Below are 21,640 nucleotides of genomic sequence, written 5' to 3' on the forward strand. Positions count from 1 at the left end.
AAATGAAACAAAACTAATAAAGAAATTTTTATTTGTTTTCCAAGTTTATTTTCTTATTAATAAAAGTCTTGAATCTCTTATATACCATAAAGAATCGTCTCTTCGTAATAATTTATATATTAGAAATAAATTACAGTTAACAAAGATAAATTTAAATCCTTAAATTATATTCTATTGAATGGATTATATGGATTCCTTTTTATATAGATTGTCCTTTGATAAATGTAATGTAAAATATGTGTTATGAAACATTAACATGTCGATAAAAATTGCATTTGAATTAATGTATCTTATAAATATCCGATTTGTGCTTTTCGATAAAATAATAATTTACAAAAAGTAATTTATTACGATATATGTACAAATTATAAATTCCAGTAGAAATATATTTTTTATATTATGTATATTAAATCGAAATTCATATAAAATAATATGCAACATTAAAATATATATTTATTTTTGTCAATATGTATACACGTGTGAGATACTGATCGAAAGTTTAACACTTGATCAAAAACACTCGTACATATAACCGATGATATAGATGACATCAGTTAAAAATCAAGGACACTTTGAGAAGAGCGTATAGCATGTATTGTGTTTAGGAATCTCGGCTTATAATGTCCTATTTATTCTTCCAACATAACTGCCAGTCTTAAACTCAGTCACTTTGATATTGCTTTAATCGTCGTTTCTATACAATAAGATAAAGTACACAGCGCATAGTATTTTAACTGTAAGAAGGAAATCTTTTCTCGAAATATATATTTGCTGTTTGATATCTATTCTGTAAGTACTTTACGTTTTACTTTGTGTATTTTTTAATACTTTAAAAAGTTACGTTACCAATGTTAGAAATTATTTTGAAGTTTTATGTATCCTGTACGTAATTAAAAAAATCATGTATATATATTATAATTTTTATAAATACGATCATAGGCAAGAGATTTGAATAACGTAATGCAAAAATCCTGATCATGTAATCTTTGTTTTGTAATATTGCAACTAGTTTGTTCATAATTAACGTGTCCTTTTTATTTCTATATACATATTTTAGTTTTCTTCCGTAAATTCGTAATGGCCCAACGCATTACATTTAAAGAAGAGATTGAAGAATATTTGAAAGTGAGGGATGAGATCGATCCAATAGTAAACGAAATTAGAAATCAAAATAAATCTATAAACGATATACCAGAAGGATATAAGAAATCTATAATACAAACAAAAGTACAAATTTTGAATAATAAAGATGAATATTTTAATAATAAACAAAAATTCGAAGCAGCAGTAAAATATTATATGAAAAAGAAATCATCTGGAATATATACAACCATATCAAAAATTGCAGAATTCTACGATATTAATCATGAGGCTTTAAGAACAGAAATATTACTTTTTCGTTCTTTAGGGAAAAATTATCAATATGATAGAAGAGTTAAAGCAACAGGTGGAGTCAGTTTATCATATCAGGAAGAACAATCGCTTTTAGAGTCTTCAAAATTACAAATTACAAATACAGGTCAACAATTGCTATCTTGCTCTTGCAGAACTTGCTTTTTATTAAAATTATCAACATTTGCTTACGAATTTGCTGTAAGTAATAACAAAAAACGTTCATCATATTGGAATTCAACTAAACATGCGGATATATTGTGGCTAACAGAGTTTGAAATGAGGAACAGTAGCGAAATTTCCATCTTTTGCAGTGAGAATTGCACTTTGTAAGTTATTTACACTTGTTGTTAGTACAAAACATTGCAGAAGTATTACAGTACTATCATAATATTACTGCGTTGATTTATGCAAGGAAAGCTCCCTTAAAAATTCAGGTGAATAATAAATAATATTTGTTTAATAAAAAAATTATTTTCGATTTTTCTTATAGTTTTAGCTTTTATTTTGTAGCCAATAAATTTTGATCTCTTTCGATTTTGAACTGTAATGAAATATTCATTCAAATATCTAGACATTTTTTAAAATTTAGATTTGGTTTAATATGGTTTAATATTTGATTTAGATATTGGTTTAATAAAAAAATTTAAATAAAATGGATCTAAAATGTTTATAAAGAAGAAATAGCATTTACTTTTTTTTATAAATAATTAATTAGTTCCAATTGTAAGATACTTTTTTTATTAATAGAAAGAAAATTGTGTTTCGAGAAAACCATTATTATTGTAATTTAATTAAAAATAATTCATAAATGTTTACGAGCTTTTATACAAAACTAGGTTATAATGTCTTTATTATTTTTGCGCAATTATTGTTGAAATATCTTTGTGCATTTCCTTACTTTTCAATATTTATAAATAAATTTTTAAATAAAAACGGTTACAAAAATTATATAGAGCAAATGTATACATAAAAGAGAAAGAATATAAAGAGGAAAGAACAAAAGAGAAAACAGGAAAGTTACATGAGTTTGTAAATGAATTTTCGAGCATATTAACAGATATTTTGTATTCATATCTATCTGTATCAATAACTCAAAATATTTCATTTCTTCCTCTTTGTTTAATATTTCATAAATCAATGTATTATTGTCCAATATTCATATTGAATAATAAATGTAGAATTGATTTATATTTGCGCAAGTAAATCTAAGAAAGAATTAATAGTTCATTAATAACAATAACAAATTTTGTGAGAAAATTGAAGTTATAGATTAACATATTTAAATATTTAAAAATGTATGCTTTCGTATCTGTTTATTCATATTACCTTTAAATTGGTTATTCTTTTCGAATGCGAATTAATAATATATATTTGTTTCTAAGAAAGATTTTTACTGTGAATAAATGTAATAAAATTAATACAATTTTTATTGAATAAATATAATAAAATTAATGCTTTCACGAGATCATAGCGACGATCTGAGCGGTCATCTTCTTTCTTACGGAAAGGTTCGCTCGGTCAACAAAACTGTGCGTGTGCGATGGTAATCACGGATTGTAGTACATCTGTCTGTTACTAGAGAGAGATATAGTTATCGTTCGTTGTTGAAAATCTACATATCCGATTCTTCCATTTTTTCTTTAGGATTCTCGAAACTGTTCGACTGCGTTCGTTTTACATCCACAAATTGTCCAGTATATATATTTTGCAAAATTATATGATTAACAAACAATAATCTAGCATTTAAATTTTGTTAAATTCCAAATAAATATATATAAACGCAAATAAAATAAAACTAATAAAGAAATTTTTATTTGTTTTCCAAGTTTATTTTCTTATTAATAAAAGTCTCGAATCTCTTATATACCATAAAGAATCTTCTCTTCGTAATAATTTATGTATTAGAAATAAATTACAGTTGACAAATATAAATTTAAATCCTTAAATTATATTCTATTGAATGGATTATATGGATTTCTTTTTATATAGATTGTCCTTTGATAATTGTAATGTAAAATATGTGTTATGAAACATTAACATGTCGATAAAAATTGCATTTGAATTAATGTATCTTATAAATATCCGATCTGTGCTTTTCGATAAAATAATAATATACAAAAAGTAGTTTATTACGATATATATACAAATTATAAATTCCAGTAGAAATATATTTTTTATATTATGTATATTAAATCGAAATTCATATAAAATAATATGCAACATTACAATATATATTTATTTTTGTCAATATGTATACACGTGTGAGATACTGATCGAAAGTTTAAAGACTCGATCACAAACACTCGTACATATAACCGATGATATAGATGACATCAGTTAAAAATCAAGGACAATTTGAGAAGAGCGTATAGCATGTATTGTGTTTAGGGATCTCGGCTGATAATGTCCTATTTATTCTTCCAACATAACTGCCAGTCTTAAATTCAGTCACTTTAATATTGCTTTAATCATCGTTTCTATACAATAAGATAAAGTACACAACGCATAGTATTTTAACTGTAAGAAGGAAATCTTTTTTCGAAATATATATTTGCTGTTTGATATCTATTCTGTAAGTACTTTACGTTTTACTTTGTGTATTTTTTAATACTTTAAAAAGTTACGTTACCAATATTAGAAATTATTTTGAAGTTTTATGTATCTAGTACGTAATTAAGAAAATCATGTATTATAATTTTTATAAATACGATCATAGACAAGAGATTTGAATAACGTAATGCAAAAATCGTGATCACGTCATCTTCGTTTTTGTAATATTGCAACTCGTTTGTTTATAATTAACGTGTCCTTTTTAAGTCTGTATACATATTTTAGTTTTCTTCCGTAAATTCGTAATGGCCCGATGTAATCCACCCATTACACTTAAAGAATCGATTGAAGATTATCTCAAAATGAAGGATAAGATCGATCCAATAGTAAACGAAATTAGAAATCAAAATAAATCTATAAACGATATACCAGAAGGATATGAGAAATATATAATACAAACAAAAGTACAAATTTTGAATTATAAAGATGAATATTTTAAAAATAAACCAAAATTCGAAGCAGCAGTAAAAGATTATATGGAAAAGAAATTATCTGGACAGGAAACAAGCATACTGAAAATTGCAGAAATCCACGGAATTCCTGGCAGTTCTTTAAAATGTGAAATGAAACGTCGTCATTCTTTAGGGGAGAAGTATCAATATGATCGGAAAATAAGGACAGGTGGTATGAACATCTCATATCAGGAAGAAGAATCGCTTTTAGAGTCTTTAAAATTACAATTTACAAATACGGGTAAACAATTGCTACCTTGCTCCTGCAGAACTTGCTTTTTATTAAAATTATCAACATTTGCTTACGAATATGCTAAAAGTAATAACATAACACATCCAAGTTATTGGACTACGCCTAAACATGCGGATATAATATGGCTAAGAGGGTTTGAAATAAGACATAGTAGCGAAATTTTCAGCTTTTGTAGTGAGAATTGCACTTTGTAAGAACTTACTACAAAACATTGCAGAAGTATCACAACACTGTCACAATGTTGCTGCAATGATTTGTGCATGGAAGGCTGACTTAAAAATGCAGATGAATAATAAACAACTTTTGTCGATGTTTAATATAAAGTTAATTTCGATTTGTCTTATAGTTTTAGCTTTAATGTTGTAGCTAATAAATTTTTACCTCTTTTGGTTTTGAATTGTAATATTGATACAAATAACGATTTGTTTTTAATTTGAATTTATGGTTTAATGAAAATTTAAAATAAAAAGAAATAAAATGTTTAAAGGAGAAACAGCATTTTGTTGTATCTATAATTGATTATTTAAGTCTGATATTTTTTTTATTAATAAAAAAAACTGTCGAGAAAAACATTATGGTAATTTATAAATATTTACGAGCCTTTACATAAAATTAAGTTATAATATCTTTATTATTTTTGACCAATAATTATCGAAAATATCTGTGTGCATTTCCTTACGTTCCAATATTTTTAAATTAATTTTTAAATAAGAAAGGTTACAAAAATTAAATAGAGCAAACATATACAGAAAACCGAAAGAGAAAAGAACAGGAGGGAAAAGAGAAAAATTATACCAGTTTGTAAATGAATTTTCGAACCTATTAATATTCATATTATCTGTATCAATAACTCAAAATATTTCATTTCTTCCTCTTCGTTTAATATTTCATAAATCAATGTTAATTATTGACCAATATTCATATTGCACAATAAATGTAAAATAGATTTATATTTGCGCATATAGATCTAAGAAAGAATTAATAGTTCATTAATAACAATAACAAATTTTGTGAGAAAATAGAAGTTATAGATTAACAAATTTAAATATTTAAAATTGTATGCTTTCGTATCTGTTTATTGATATTGCCATTAAAGTGGTTATTCTTCTCGAATCTGAATTAATAATATATATTTGTTTATACAAAAGACTTTTACTGCGAATAAATGTAATAAAATTAATAAGATTTTTATTAAATAAATGTAATAAAATTAACGCTTTCTCGAGATATTCCTTCACAGCGACGATCCAAATCATCTTTTTTCTCACGGAAATGTTCGCTCTGTCAACAAAACCGTGCGTGTGCGGCGTTGATCACGGATTATAATACTCCTGTCCGTTATTAGAGAGAGATATAGCCATCGTTCGTTGACAATTCATAGATTCGATTCTTTCATTCTTTCTTTAGAGTTCTCGAAACTGTCCGACTACGTCCGTTCTACATCGGCAAATTGTTCAGTATATATATTTTGCAAAATTATATGATTAACAAACAATAATCCAGCATATAGATTTTGTTAAATTCCAAATAAATGTATATAAACGCAAATGGTACAAAACTAACAAAGAAATTTTTGGAGAAGAATTTGTTTTCCAAGTTTATTTTCTTATTAATAAATGACTCGAATCTCCTATATACCATAAAGAAATTCTTCTCTTTGTAATAATTTATATATTAGAAATAAATTATAATTAACACAGATAAATTTAAACCCTTAAATTATATTCTATTAAATATATGGATTATATGGATTCTTTTTTAATATATAGATTGTTTTTTGATAAATGTAATATAAAATATGTGTTATGAAACATTAATATTTCGATAAAAATTGTAATTGAATTAGTGTTTCTTATAAATACCCTATTTTTTTCCGATAAAATAATAATATACAAAAAGTTTACTACGACATATGTACAAATTATAAATTCCAGCAGAAATATATTTTTTATATAATGTATTAAATCGAAATTCATATAAAATAATATGGAACATTAAAGTATTACATTAAAGTACATATTTATTTTTGTCAATATGTATGCACGTGTGAGATATTGATCGAATGTTTAAAACTCGATCACAAACACTCATACATATAACTGATGATATAAATAACATGTCAGTTCAAAATCAAGGTGATTTTGAAAAGAATGTACAGCATGTATTGTGTTTAGGGATCTTGGTTTATAATACCCTATTTATTCTTCTAATATAACTGCCAGTCTTAAATTCGGTCACATTGATATTGTTTTAATCGTCGTTTCTGTAGAATCAAATAAAGTACACAGCGCATAGCATTTTAATTGTAAGAAGGAAATCTTTTCTCGAAATATATATTTGCTGTTTGATATCTATTCTGTAAGTACTTTTCGTTCTACTGTGTGTATTTTTTAATACTTTAAAAAGTTACGTTATCAATGTTAGAAATTATTTTGAAGTTTTATGTATCCTACACGTAATTTAATAAAAACATGTATTATCTCATTTTTATAAATACAATCATAGCAAAGAGATTTGAATAACATAATGCAAAAATTGTGATCATAAAATCTTCATTTGGTAATATTGTAATTTGTCCATAATTATGCAACGTGCTTTTGTATTTCTATACATATATATTTTTTTTTTTTCGTAGATTATCTTAATGGCACAATTAAAAAAATTGATTGAAAGTTATCTCGAAATGAGTGATAAGGTTGAACCAATAGTAACCGAAGTTTTCAATAATACTAAATTTATGGAAGATATACCAGAAGGAAGTGAAAAAGAATTAATACAATGGAAAATAAAAATTTTGAAAAATAAAGAAGAATACCTTAAAAAAAAAACAGTATTGGAAGCAGCAGTAAAAGATTATATAGAGAAAAAATTATCTGAACAGAAAACAACCATACAGGAAATTGCAGAAATCCACGGAATTGGTATTAAAACTTTAGAAAATGAAATAAAACGTTATCGTTCTGAGGAGAAATATCGATATGATAAAAAAATAAACCAAAATCATACAGGTTTCTCATATCACCAAGAAGAATTGCTTTTGGAGGAATTAGATTTACATCTTATAAATAAAAAATTGCTATCTTGCTCTTGCAGAATTTGCTTTTTATTACAATTATCAACATTTGCTTACGAATTCGCCAAAAAACATAATATATCGTATCCACGTATTTGGGATACATGTACAAGTGCAGATTTAAAATGGCTAAAAGAATTTGAAATGAGACACAGTAGCAGAATTAGCTCTCGCAATAAGAAATGCATTTTATAATAACCCATAGAAAAAACATTGCTGAAATATTGCAATATTGTCATAATGTTACTGCAATGCCCTGTGCCGTATGAGAAGAGCTTTATAAAAAAGTAGGTGAGTAATAAACAATTTTTCTCGATGTTTGATAAAAAATTATTTTCGATCTATCTAATAACTTCAGCATTATTTATAGACAACAAGTTTTGATCTCCTTCGAAATTGAGCTATGATAAATTATCAACATTTGCTTACCTTCACCATAAGAAATAATATGACATATCCTAAAAGTTGGAATAAAAATAAGAGTAAACACATGGCTAGAAGAGTTTGAAGTGAGGCACAGTAATGAAATTTCTAGAATTTGCAGCATGAATTGCACTTTATAATAGATTAAAACATTGCAAAACATTGCAATATTGTCATAATGTTTCTGCTACGGTCTCTGTTATAGAAAAAGTCTTTAAAAAAGCAAATGAGTAATAAACAACTGTTGTCGTTGGATAAAAAAGTTATTTTCTATTTCTGTAATAGTTCTAACATTTCTGTAATAGTTTTTTAGCATTTTATCAACAAATTTTGATCTCTTTCAGAATTGAACTGCAACACAAAAGTCTCTATTCTTTACTGTTTTTAGGATTTAGATTTATGGCTTAATGAAAAATTTTGAACAAAAATTAAGTAAAAATATTTAAAAAAGAAACAGCATTTAATCGTTTTTATAAATGACTATTTAAGTTTAAGGTATTTTTTATTAATGGAAAAAAATATCAAGAAAAACGTTGTAATTTATAAGTATTAATGAGCTTTTATATACAATTAGGTTACAATATTTTTATTATTTTTGAACAATAATTGTTGAAAATATCTGTGTGTATTTCGGTACTTTTCAATATTTATAAATAAATTTTAAGTAAAAAATTTAAATAAAAAAATTACATACAGCAAATGTGTAAAACAAAGAGAAATATAGAAAGAAAGAGAGAAGAGGAAAGTTGGAATATTCTTCCGAATGTGACCCATCGATTTGAACATCGTCCTTGTAGGAACTTAAAAAGTGATCAAAAACAAACAGAAAAAAAATAATTTTAGCCACGGCAAGTGTCGTGTTAATTTTTTTTCATATGTATTAAAATTTTACAAATTAACCTCCTGAAAGTGGAGCCCCTCGCAGGGGGGCGGAACACACTGTTCACGCATGTACTTTCCAAGATGAAGTAAAGTTCACTTAAATTTGACCTCCATTAAGAGTAAATTGTGCTTCATCTTAGGAAGTACATGCGTAGGTGCAGTATGTTCCGCCCCCCCTGCGGGGGGCTCCACTTTGTGTGTGTGTGTGTGTGTGTGTGTGTGTGTGTGTGTGTGTGTGTGTGCATACACATTCGTTTCTGACATTTATAAGTATCTTTTGCAAAATATATAAAAACTTCAATTTGTTGTATCTTCTAAACCAATACCATCCCCCACTTATTTCTTGCATAGAATTACTCAGAAAACCCTCCTCTACAACATATTTAAGTAGCAATAAAATCGATGAGGTCTGACCTTTTATGCATATTGAAATTTTTATACATACGAAAAAAAATTAACACGACACTTGCCGTGGCCAAAATTATTTTCTTTCTGTTTGTTTTTGATCACTTTTTAAATTCTTACAAGGACGATGCTCAAATCGATGGGTCACATTCGGAAGGACAGCCGAAAGTTGTAGTTATAGTTACAGTTGGTAAATAAATTTTCGGGCATTTTATGCATCGATACTTGTGTCTGAATCAATAATTCAAAATATTTTATTTCTTTTTCTCTGTTTACACTATTTCTATAATATTTTATTAATCAACGTATAATTTATCAATATTCATATTGTACAATATATGTGAATAGATTTAGATTTGTGCGCAAATAAACCTAAGAAACAACAATTCATTAATTACAAATTTCGTGATAAAAAAGAAGTGCAGATTGACTTGTGTACATATTTAAAAATATACATCCTTTTATATTTGTTCATTCATATTGCCATTAGATTGACTATGCTTGTCGAATGCGAATATAATAATATTTGTTTATACAAAAGATTTTTACAGAATAAATATAGTATAATTATATCATGTCAATCTCTTCAAACTAATCTTCTCGAGAATTAACTTGTAATCAAGTTAATTCTCGAAAAGGTTCCAACACAAGGTTCATACGTAAACGTCACACCGTGTTTAAAATAACTATTTATTTTGATTTATTTTTTTAAATGCTTTCAATTCGAAAAACTATTCAACACATCTAGACTTCGAGCTTTCAATATATTTATTCATATTATTGTAATCATATTTATTTTCATATTATTGCCGATAAAATTAAAAATAATTTTGACTATTTTCTAAAAAGCAGAGTACATCATTACCATCAATGTTAGGTAATGAATTATGTAATCAACAAAATGTTTTGATATTTTAGCAAAGTTACTACGATACAATTGTAAATTACAAACTCCAACACAAATATATTTAATATAATTACCAAATATATTTGTGTTGGAGTTTGTAATTTGCAAATATATCGTAGTAACTTTGCTTAAAACATCTTGTTCAAAACTCATAAAAAAATATATGTATAATATTTAAATATATGTGTATTTTATCGATATATATGTATATGTGTGTTTGACATTATTGATCGAAAATTTAATATAATACATTCACACACATACATATGACTGATACAGATGTTAGAGACTAAAATTTAAGGACATCTTTTGAGAAAAGTATACATGTATTGTTCACCAACCTTGAGTTAATATTAATAGGATTATTTTCCTAACATAATTGCGAGTCTTAAATTCGATGTCATTTTGACATTGCAGTAAGAGCAGGTGGTGCAAACTTCTCATATCAGGATGAAGAATCGCTTTTAGAGTCTTTAAAATTACAATTTACAAATACAGGTAATCAATTGCTATCTTGCTCTTGCAGAACTTGCTTTTTATTAAAATTATCAATATTTGCTTACGAATTTGCCGAAATAAATAATATTACATGTCCATCATATTGGGATAATGATAAAAGAGCCGATATATTATGGCTAGGAGATTTTAAAATAAGACATAGTAGCGAAATTTCTAGCTTTTGTAGTCAGAATTGCATTTTGTAAGAAATTAGTACAAAACATTGCAGAAGTATTACTGTCACAATGTTGCTGCAATGATTTGTGCATGGAAGGCTGACTTAAAAATGCAGATGAATAATAAACAACTTTTGTCGATGTTTAATAAAAAAAATTATTTTCGATTTGTCTTATAGTTTTAGCTTTAATGTTGTAGCTAATAAATTTTTACCTCTTTTGGTTTTGAATTGTAATATTGATACAAATAACGATTTGTTTTTAATTTGAATTTATGGTTTAATGAAAATTTAAAATAAAAAGAAATAAAATGTTTAAAGGAGAAACAGCATTTTGTTGTATCTATAATTGATTATTTAAGTCTGATATTTTTTTTATTAATAAAAAAAACTGTCGAGAAAAACATTATGGTAATTTATAAATATTTACGAGCCTTTACATAAAATTAAGTTATAATATCTTTATTATTTTTGACCAATAATTATCGAAAATATCTGTGTGCATTTCCTTACGTTCCAATATTTTTAAATTAATTTTTAAATAAGAAAGGTTACAAAAATTAAATAGAGCAAACATATACAGAAAACCGAAAGAGAAAAGAACAAAACGGAAAAGAGAAAAATTATACCAGTTTGTAAATGAATTTTCGAACCTATTAATATTCATATTATCTGTATCAATAACTCAAAATATTTCATTTCTTCCTCTTCGTTTAATATTTCATAAATCAATGTTAATTATTGACCAATATTCATATTGCATAATAAATGTAGAATAGATTTATATTTACGCAAATAAATCTAAGAAAGAATTAATAGTTCATTAATAACAATAACAAATTTTGTGAGAAAATAGAAGTTATAGATTAACATATTTAAATATTTAAAAATGTATGCTTTCGTATCTGTTTATTCATATTGCCATTAAATTGATTATTCTTCTCGAATGCGAATTAATAGGTGCTTTCCATTTACATCAAAACTCAGATAAATCTCACTTCTGTCTTTCTTCAACATTCATGTTAAAGAAAGACAGAAGTGAGATTTATCTGAGTTTTGATGTAAATGGAAAGCACCTAATAATATATATTTGTTTCTACAAAAGATTTTTACTGTTAATAAATGTAATAAAATTAATAAAATTTTTATTAAATAAATGTAACAAAATTAACGCTTTTTTGAGATACTCCTTCACAGCGATGATCCGAGCGATCCGAGTCATCTTCTTTCTTACGGAAAAGTTCACTCGGTCAACAAAGCTGAGCGCGCGCGATGGTGATCATGGATTGTAGTACATCTATCCTTTACTAGAGAGAGATATAGCCATCGTTCGGGGTGTACGATCCATATATTATATGATTAACAAACAATAATTCAGCATATAGATTTTGTTAAATTCCAAATAAATATATATAAACGCAAATAAAACAAAACTAATAAAGAAATTTTTATTTTTTTACAAGTTCATATTTCTATTAATAAATGACTCGAATCTCCTATATAACATAAAGAATCTTCTCTTCGTAATAATTTATATATTAGAAATAAATTATAGTTAACACAGATAAATTTAAATCCTTAAATTATATTCTATTAAATATATGGATTATATGAATTCTTTTTTAATATATAGATTGTTTTTTTATAATTGTAATGTAAAATATGTGTGTTAAAACATATTATGAAACATTAACATGATAAAAATTGCATTTGAATTAATGTATCTTATAAATATCCGATCTGTGCTTTTCGATAAAATAATAATATACAAAAAGAAGTTTACTGCGACACATGTACACATTATAAATTCCAGTAGAAATATATTTTTTATATTATGTATATTAAATGGAAATTCATATAAAATAATATGCAACATTTAAATATATATAAATTTATTTTTGTCAATATGTATACACGTGTGAGATACTGATCGAAAGTTTAACACTTGATCAAAAACACTCGTACATATAACCGATGATATAGATGACATCAGTTAAAAATCAAGGACACTTTGAGAACAGCGTATAGCATGTATTGTGTTTAGGGATCTCGGCTTATAATGTCCTATTTATTCTTCCAACATAACTGCCAGTCTTAATTTCAGTCACTTTGATATTGCTTTAATCGCTTTCTATACAATAAGATAAAGTACACAGCGCAAAGTATCTTAACTGTAAGAAGAAAATCTTTTCTCGAAATATATATTTGCTGTTTGATATCTATTCTGTAAGTACTTTACGTTTTACTTTGTGTATTTTTTAATACTTTAAAAAGTTACGTTACCAATGTTAGAAATTATTTTGAAGTTTTATGTATCCTATACGTAATTAAAAAAATCATGTATTATAATTTTTATAAATACGATCATAGGCAAAAGATTTGAATAATGCAAAAATGCTGATCATGTAATCTTCGTTTTGTAATATTGTAACTCATTTGTTCATAATTAACGTGTTTTTTTTTAATTTCTGTATACATATTTTAGTTTTCTTCCGTAAATTCGTAATGGCCCAACGCATTACATTTAAAGAAGAGATTGAAAAATATTTGAAAGTGAGGGATGAGATTGAACCAATAGTAAACGAAATTAGAAATAAAAATAAATCTATAAACGATATACCAGAAGGATATAAGAAATATATAATACAAACAAAAGTACAAATTTTGAATAATAAAGATGAATATTTTAAAAATAAACCAAAATTCGAAGCAGCAGTAAAAGATTATATGAAAAAGAAATTATCTGGAAAGAATACAACCATAGAAAAAATTGCAAAAATCTACGATATTAGTTATGACGCTTTAAAAAGAGAAATATCACTTTTTCGTTTTTTAGGAGAGAAATATCAATATGATCGGAAAATAAGAACAGGTCGTATGAACATCTCATATCAGAAAGAAGAATCGCTTTTAGAGTCTTTAAAATTACAATTTACAAATGCGGGTAAACAATTACTATCTTGCTCTTGCAGAACTTGCTTTTTATTAAAATTATCAACATTTGCTTACGAATTCGCCGAAATAAATAATATTACATGTCCATCAGGTTGGGATAATGATAAAAGAGCCGATATATTATGGCTAGTAGATTTTGAAATAAGACATAGTAGCGAAATTTCTAGCTTTTGTAGTCAGAATTGCACTTTGTAAGAAATTAGTACAAAACATTGCAGAAGTATTACTGTCACAATGTTGCTGCAATGATTTGTGCGTGGAAGGCTGACTTAAAAATGCAGATGAATAATAAACAACTTTTGTCGATGTTTAATAAAAAAAATTATTTTCGATTTGTCTTATAGCTTTAGCTTTAATGTTGTAGCTAATAAATTTTTACCTCTTTTGGTTTTGAATTGTAATATTGATACAAATAACGATTTGTTTTTAATTTGAATTTATGGTTTAATGAAAATTTAAAATAAAAAGAAATAAAATGTTTAAAGGAGAAACAGCATTTTGTTGTATCTATAATTGATTATTTAAGTCTGATATTTTTCTTATTAATAAAAAAAACTGTCGAGGAAAACATTATAGTAATTTATAAATATTTACGAGTCTTTACATAAAATTAAGTTATAATATCTTTATTATTTTTGACCAATAATTATCGAAAATATCTGTGTGCATTTCCTTACGTTCCAATATTTTTAAATTAATTTTTAAATAAGAAAGGTTACAAAAATTAAATAGAGCAAACGTATACAGAAAACCGAAAGAGAAAAGAACAAAACGGAAAAGAGAAAAATTATACCAGTTTGTAAATGAATTTTCGAACCTATTAATATTCATATTATCTGTATCAATAACTCAAAATATTTCATTTCTTTCTCTTCATTTAATATTTCATAAATCAATGTATTATTGACCAATATTCATATTGGATAATAAATGTAGAATAGATTTACATTTGCGCACATAAATCTAAGAAAGAATTAATAGTTCATTAATAACAATAACAAATTTTGTGAGAAAATAGAAGTTATAGATTAACATATTTAAATATTTAAAAATGTATGCTTTCGTATCTGTTTATTCATATTGTCATTAAATTGGTTATTCTTCTCGAATGCGAATTAATAATATATATTTGTTTCTACAAAAGATTTTTACTGTTAATAAATGTAATAAAATTAATAAAATTTTTATTAAATAAATGTAACAAAATTAACGCTTTTTTGAGATACTCCTTCACAGCGATGATCCGAGCGATCCGAGTCATCTTCTTTCTTACGGAAAAGTTCACTCGGTCAACAAAGCTGAGCGCGCGCGATGGTGATCATGGATTGTAGTACATCTATCCTTTACTAGAGAGAGATATAGCCATCGTTCGGGGTGTACGATCCATATATTATATGATTAACAAACAATAATTCAGCATATAGATTTTGTTAAATTCCAAATAAATATATATAAACGCAAATAAAACAAAACTAATAAAGAAATTTTTATTTTTTTACAAGTTCATATTTCTATTAATAAATGACTCGAATCTCCTATATAACATAAAGAATCTTCTCTTCGTAATAATTTATATATTAGAAATAAATTATAGTTAACACAGATAAATTTAAATCCTTAAATTATATTCTATTAAATATATGGATTATATGAATTCTTTTTTAATATATAGATTGTTTTTTTATAATTGTAATGTAAAATATGTGTGTTAAAACATATTATGAAACATTAACATGATAAAAATTGCATTTGAATTAATGTATCTTATAAATATCCGATCTGTGCTTTTCGATAAAATAATAATATACAAAAAGAAGTTTACTGCGACACATGTACACATTATAAATTCCAGTAGAAATATATTTTTTATATTATGTATATTAAATGGAAATTCATATAAAATAATATGCAACATTTAAATATATATTTATTTTTGTCAATATGTATACATGTGTGAGATACTGATCGAAAGTTTAATACTTGATCAAAAACACTCGTACATATAACCGATGATATAGATGACATCAGTTAAAAATCAAGGACACTTTGAGAAGAGCGTATAGCATGTATTGTGTTTAGATATCTCGGCTTATAATGTCCTATTTATTCTTCCAACATAACTGCCAGTCTTAAATTCAGTCACTTTGATATTGCTTTAATCGCCGTTTCTATACAATAAGATAAAGTACACAGCGCAAAGTATTTTAACTGTAAGTAGGAAATCTTTTCTCGAAATATATATTTGCTGTTTGATATCTATTCTGTAAGTACTTTACGTCCTACTTTGTGTATTTTTTAATACTTTAAAAAGTTACGTTACCAATGTTAGAAATTATTTTGAAGTTTTATGTATCTAGTACGTAATTAAGAAAATCATGTATTATAATTTTTATAAATACGATCATAGGCAAAAGATTTGAATAACGTAATGCAAAAATCCTGATCATGTAAGCTTCGTTTTGTAATATTGTAACTCATTTGTTCATAATTAACGTGTTTTTTTTTATTTCTATATACATATTTTAGTTTTCTTCCGTAAATTCGTAATGGCCCGATGTAATCCACCCATTACACTTAAAGAATCGATTGAAGTTTATCTCAAAATGAAGGATAAGATCGAACCAATACTAATCGAAATTAGAAATAAAAATAAATCTATAAAAGATATACCAGAAGGATATGAGAAAGGTATAATAGAAACAAAAATACAAATTTTGAATGAAAAAGATGAATACCTTAAAAGAAAGTCAAAAATCGAAGCAGCAGTAAAAGATTATATGGAAAAGATATTATCTGGAAAGAATACAAACATACAAAAAATTGCAGAATCCTACGATATTAGTTATGACGCTTTAAGAAAAGAAATATCACTTTTTCGTTCTTTAGGGGAGAAATATCAATATGATCGGAAAATAAGAACAGGTCGTATGAACATCTCATATCAGAAAGAAGAATCGCTTTTAGAGTCTTTAAAATTACAATTTACAAATACGGGTAAACAATTGCTACCTTGCTCTTGCAAAACTTGCTTTTTATTAAAATTATCAACATTTGCTTACGAATTCGCCGAAATAAATAATATTACATGTCCATCAGGTTGGGATAATGATAAAAGAGTCGATATATTATGGCTAGGAGATTTTGAAACAAGACATAGTAGCGAAATTTCTAGCTTTTGTAGTGAGAATTGCATTTTGTAAGAACTCAGTACAAAACATTGCAGAAGTATTACTATCATAATGTTGCTGCAATGATTTGTGCACGGAAGGCTGACTTAAAAATGCAGATGAATAATAAACAACTTTTGTCGATGTTTAATAAAAAAAATTATTTTCGATTTGTCTTATAGTTTTAGCTTTAATGTTGTAGCTAATAAATTTTTACCTCTTATGGTTTTGAATTGTAATATTGATACAAATAACGATTTTTTTAAAATTTGGATTTATGGTTTAATGAAAATTTTAAATAAAAAGAAGTAAAATGTTTAAAGGAGAAACAGCATTTTGTTGTTTTTATAATTGATTATTTATGTCTAAGATATTTTTTTATTAATAAAAATACTGTCGAGAGAAACATTATGGTAATTTATAAATATTTACGAGCTTTTATATAAAATTAAGTTATAATATCTTTATTATTCTTGACTAATAATTATTGAAAATATCTGTGTACATTTCCTTACGTTCTATTTATAAATTAATTTTTAAATAAAAAAAGGTTACAAAAATTATATAGAGCAAACGTACATAGGAAATGGAAAGAGAAAAAAACAAAAGGGAAAAGAGGAAAGTTATACCAGTTTGTAAATGAATTTTCGGGCGTATTAATATTCATATTTACCTGTATCAATAACTCAAAATATTCCATTTCTATCTCTTCGTTTAATATTTCATAAATCAATGTATATAATAAATCTGTATAAATAAATCAATGTATTATTGACCAATATTCATATTGCATAATAAATGTAGAATAGATTTATATTTGCGCACATAAATCTAAGAATTAATAGTTCATTAATAACAATAACAAATTTGGTGAGAAAATAGAAGTTATAGATTAACATATTTAAATATTTAAAAATGTATGCTTTCGTATCTGTTTATTCATATTGCCATTAAATTGGTTATTCTTCTCGAATGCGAATTAATAATATATATTTGTTTCTACAAAAGATTTTTACTGTTAATAAATGTAATAAAATTAATAAAATTTTTATTGAATAAATGTAACAAAATTAACGCTTTTTTGAGATACTCCTTCACAGCGATGATCCGAGCGATCCGAGTCATCTTCTTTCTTACGGAAAAGTTCGCTCAACAAAGCTGTGCGCGCGCGATGGTGATCACGGATTGTAGTACTCCTGTCCGTTATTAGAGAGAGATATGGCCATCGTTCGGTGTTGACAATTCACATATTCGATTCTTCCATTTTTTCTTTATAGTTCTCGAAATTGTTCGACTGCGTTCGTTTTACATCGGCAAAGTGTTCAGTATAAAGATTTTGCAAAATTGTATGATTAACAATAATCTAGCATGTAGATCTTTTTAAATTCTGATAAACAAACATATATAAACCCAAATAAAACAAAACTAAAGAAATTTTTATTTTTTGTTTTACAAGTTTATTTTCTTTTCAATAAATGATTTGAATCTCCTAGGCGTATCATAAAGAATTTTCTCTTTGTAATAATTTATGTATTAGAAATAAATTATAGTTAACAGATAAATTTAAACCCCTAAATTATATTCGATTGTGTTATATGGATTTTTTTTTAATATATAGATTGTTTTTTGACAAATGTATAACATAAAATGTGTGTACACATCATGAAGCACATTGAGATTAATAAGTTGATGCAAATTGCATTTGAATTAATGTATCTTATAAATATTCTGTTTTTCGATAAAACAATAATATACATTTCGAATTAAAGAATCGTGTGCGCAGCATGTACATCTCTATGCAACATATTTGTATATTTGTAGGTCTAATTAATTTGAACGTCTTGAAAGGTGGCACGTGACTATAAAATATATACAATATTTTAGGAGACGATTCTTGAGCAATTTCAAGCGTTCACAGCTGGTCCTAGTCTGGCGTGTGATAGAGGATTAAAGGGAGTCGTATTTCGAATTTCTTTTTCTAAACACGTTGTATAAATATCGGCAGTGAGTTCACTCAGTGGAATCTCCTTGTCGTTCTTGGCGGCCTTTACGGCATCGTCCACTGATTTTCTGATTTCACCTTCTATCGTCTGTAACAGGAAAAGACAGTATACATTTACTTAAATCAACTAAACTAACAAGCAAATAAATTTCTAAATAACTGTTAATTTTTAACTGCGAAATCTCTATAAAAAATATTAACTGACTTTGATTTCATCCGCAGTGACGAGATTAGCATTCAGAATTCTTTCCTTGAAACTGGTCAGAGGATCTCGAGTTTGTCGGACTTCCTGTACCTCTTCTCGCGTACGATAGCTAGTTCCAGGATCCGACATGCTGTGTCCGCTATACCTATATGTCATGGTTTCCATAACGATTGGTCCTTTGCCAGATGTACAGTGTTCTATAGCGTATCTTGTAGCTTCCCTCACGGCTAATACATCCATACCGTCTACCTGTATGAAGAATTCAAACAGTAAATTTTATCGACGAGATAAAATGAGAAAAAGAATCTTTTCAGAAGATAAATATAATATACCCATATTCCAGGAATATAATCGCCTCTGGTGTAATAATCCGTGCTTGCCGCAGCACGTTCCACGCTAGTACCCATCCCATATCCATTGTTCTCGCAGACAAAGATGCAGGGTACATCCCACAGTTTTGCCATGTTATAGACTTCAAACACTTGTCCCTGATTGGCTGCACCATCACCATACAATGTTAGGCAGACCCCGCCATTGTTGATATATTTTTGTGCAAAGGCTATTCCAACTCCCAGTGGCACCTATAATGCAAAGAAGAAAAATTTAAAAACTTGCACTAACAATATGTGTTATATTTCATTTTACAATCAATAGCTAACCTGAGCCCCAACAATACCGTTTCCTCCATAGAAATTTTTAGCATACATATGCATCGAGCCACCTTTGCCTTTGGCATTACCACCTTGTCTACCTGTGAGTTCTGCGAAGACGCCAAATGGTTCTATGCCCATCAAATAGGTCCATCCATGTGCACGATAAGCCGTAATTACAGCATCTTGAGGTCGCATTGCAGCTTTCATGCCAACTGCGCAAGCTTCCTGTAGAAAACATAAAAGTACAACAGAAAGTTGAAGTAATTTTTTAAATGAGTACATGTGAAAAAATACAAGATAATCCTTACTTGTCCAGAATATAAATGACAAAAACCCCGAACAATCTTTTCCTTGTACAAGTTGCCAGCAGCTGTTTCTATACGACGTATCGTATGTAGTTGCTTAAATAATTCAATAGCATCATCCCGAGTCACTGTAACTTGAGTGGATGGTCCATGATTCAGTTTGTGCAGGCGGTAAGGTTTGGTCTCGAAGGAAGCTTCAGTGGCATAGTTACTTTTCTTGCTAAAGAAAAATGAAGCCACCTGGAAATTTATTTAATTCAACATTTATTAAATCTTGCAGCTTGCAAGAAAAGAACAAAATAGCATAATGACACGTGCGACAATGTGAAATTTACTTATTATGTCGTGATTCAGCGTGAGGATATTTTTTAAAAGTTCAAAAAATTCTGAACTTTTTCGTTAACATCAATTGTCAATTGATCCGTGAAACTCAATTTGTAAAATATATAGCAGCACCATTTATAAAAAGCTGCAGCACAATCGAATTTCGAATATAGATAATTACCTCGTTCCAGCTTCCAAACTGGCAAGAGTATGCGAAATAATGAGGAAAGAAGAAGTCTCATAAAATATAGTATGTCGTATAAATGAGGGAGAAAACAAATCTGAGATTCATAACGAGACTTTGATACGCAAAGCGCGATATTGCAAATTAGAGGTCATACGATGCTCGTCGCTCGCGTGCTCGAACTTACGTTCCGTCGTGACGATTGCGCGGCGACGTTCCTGATGCAGCTCGGTATCATTTTCTTTTCGAGGAAGAGGGAGACCTCGAGTAGGAGAAAAAGAGTTCGCGCCTCGCACAGTCAAGTCAAGGTATTTCGATGTTGCTCGTCCTCCGAAATTACCTCCACCTGACACGGACTAGGCTCGACACTGAACTAAACAGCTGATGCACAAATTGGCACAAGTTGCACCGAGCATAGGAGGCGCACTTTGCATAGTTTCATTTACAGGAACGATTCTGCGAGCAATGGAATGCAACGGGATGCATCGCGAAAAAATTTTATCGACTTATCCTTTACGGATAAGGATCTTATTACGTAACTCATTTTTTATCTCATGTTACGGCTATTTATTGTGTTGTGTAATGAAAAAAATTTTTATTACGTAAGATGACATTTATCGCGGGCCCTGCGCGCGCCTCACGAATTTTTCACCCGACTTTGCAAGTCGAACATGCACCACTGTTTTTAACCCTTCTCGACTGATAGCGCGAACGGTCACGTGACATCGGGGACCGGCTGCACCTTTTATATTTGAAGTGAGATATGTGTACA

The 21,640-nt window shown here is 27.3% G+C and overlaps 2 protein-coding genes and 1 long non-coding RNA gene across 3 annotated transcripts; 2 read left to right on the forward strand and 1 right to left on the reverse strand.

Annotated features, from left to right (window-relative positions):
• Positions 1-3,782: 3,782 nt before the first annotated feature.
• Positions 3,783-6,312, forward strand: LOC145966665 (uncharacterized). Its single transcript, XM_083090937.1, has 3 exons — positions 3,783-3,967; positions 4,231-4,900; positions 6,118-6,312. The coding sequence occupies exons 2-3, from the start codon at positions 4,251-4,253 to the stop codon at positions 6,206-6,208; spliced, it is 741 nt and encodes a 246-aa protein (XP_082947063.1). The 5' UTR covers positions 3,783-3,967; positions 4,231-4,250; the 3' UTR covers positions 6,209-6,312.
• A 668-nt stretch (positions 6,313-6,980) lies between these two features.
• LOC145966666 (uncharacterized) lies at positions 6,981-8,552 on the forward strand. The gene is made up of 3 exons (XR_014437119.1): positions 6,981-7,068; positions 7,346-8,074; positions 8,154-8,552. It is a non-coding gene; the product is annotated as an uncharacterized LOC145966666 (long non-coding RNA).
• Positions 8,553-18,226: 9,674 nt separating this feature from the next.
• Positions 18,227-21,549, reverse strand: LOC145966061 (putative pyruvate dehydrogenase E1 component subunit alpha, mitochondrial). Its single transcript, XM_083089798.1, has 6 exons — positions 21,056-21,549; positions 20,364-20,600; positions 20,062-20,280; positions 19,735-19,983; positions 19,403-19,651; positions 18,227-19,285 (listed from the first exon to the last, which is right to left on the reverse strand). The coding sequence occupies exons 1-6, from the start codon at positions 21,104-21,106 to the stop codon at positions 19,100-19,102; spliced, it is 1,191 nt and encodes a 396-aa protein (XP_082945924.1). The 5' UTR covers positions 21,107-21,549; the 3' UTR covers positions 18,227-19,099.
• Between the last annotated feature and the right edge of the window lie 91 nt (positions 21,550-21,640).

This window comes from Camponotus vicinus, unplaced genomic scaffold, assembly GCF_025532165.1.
Source record: "Camponotus vicinus isolate PSW18456_S1 unplaced genomic scaffold, iyCamVici1.0 SCAF_2, whole genome shotgun sequence".
Taxonomy (NCBI): domain Eukaryota; kingdom Metazoa; phylum Arthropoda; class Insecta; order Hymenoptera; family Formicidae; genus Camponotus; species Camponotus vicinus.

Coding starts and splice junctions, on each gene's coding strand:
- LOC145966061 (XM_083089798.1), bottom strand. CDS start 21,106: ATGATACCGAGCTGCATCAGGAACGTCGCCGCGCAATCGTCACGACGG. Junction 20,601..21,055: donor CGCAATCGTCACGACGGAAC/GTAAGTTCGAGC, acceptor ATAAATTTCCAG/GTGGCTTCATTTTTCTTTAG. Junction 19,286..19,402: donor TCACTGCGGATGAAATCAAA/GTCAGTTAATAT, acceptor TTCCTGTTACAG/ACGATAGAAGGTGAAATCAG.
- LOC145966665 (XM_083090937.1), top strand. CDS start 4,251: ATGGCCCGATGTAATCCACCCATTACACTTAAAGAATCGATTGAAGAT. Junction 4,901..6,117: donor TGTAGTGAGAATTGCACTTT/GTAAGAACTTAC, acceptor TTCTTTCTTTAG/AGTTCTCGAAACTGTCCGAC.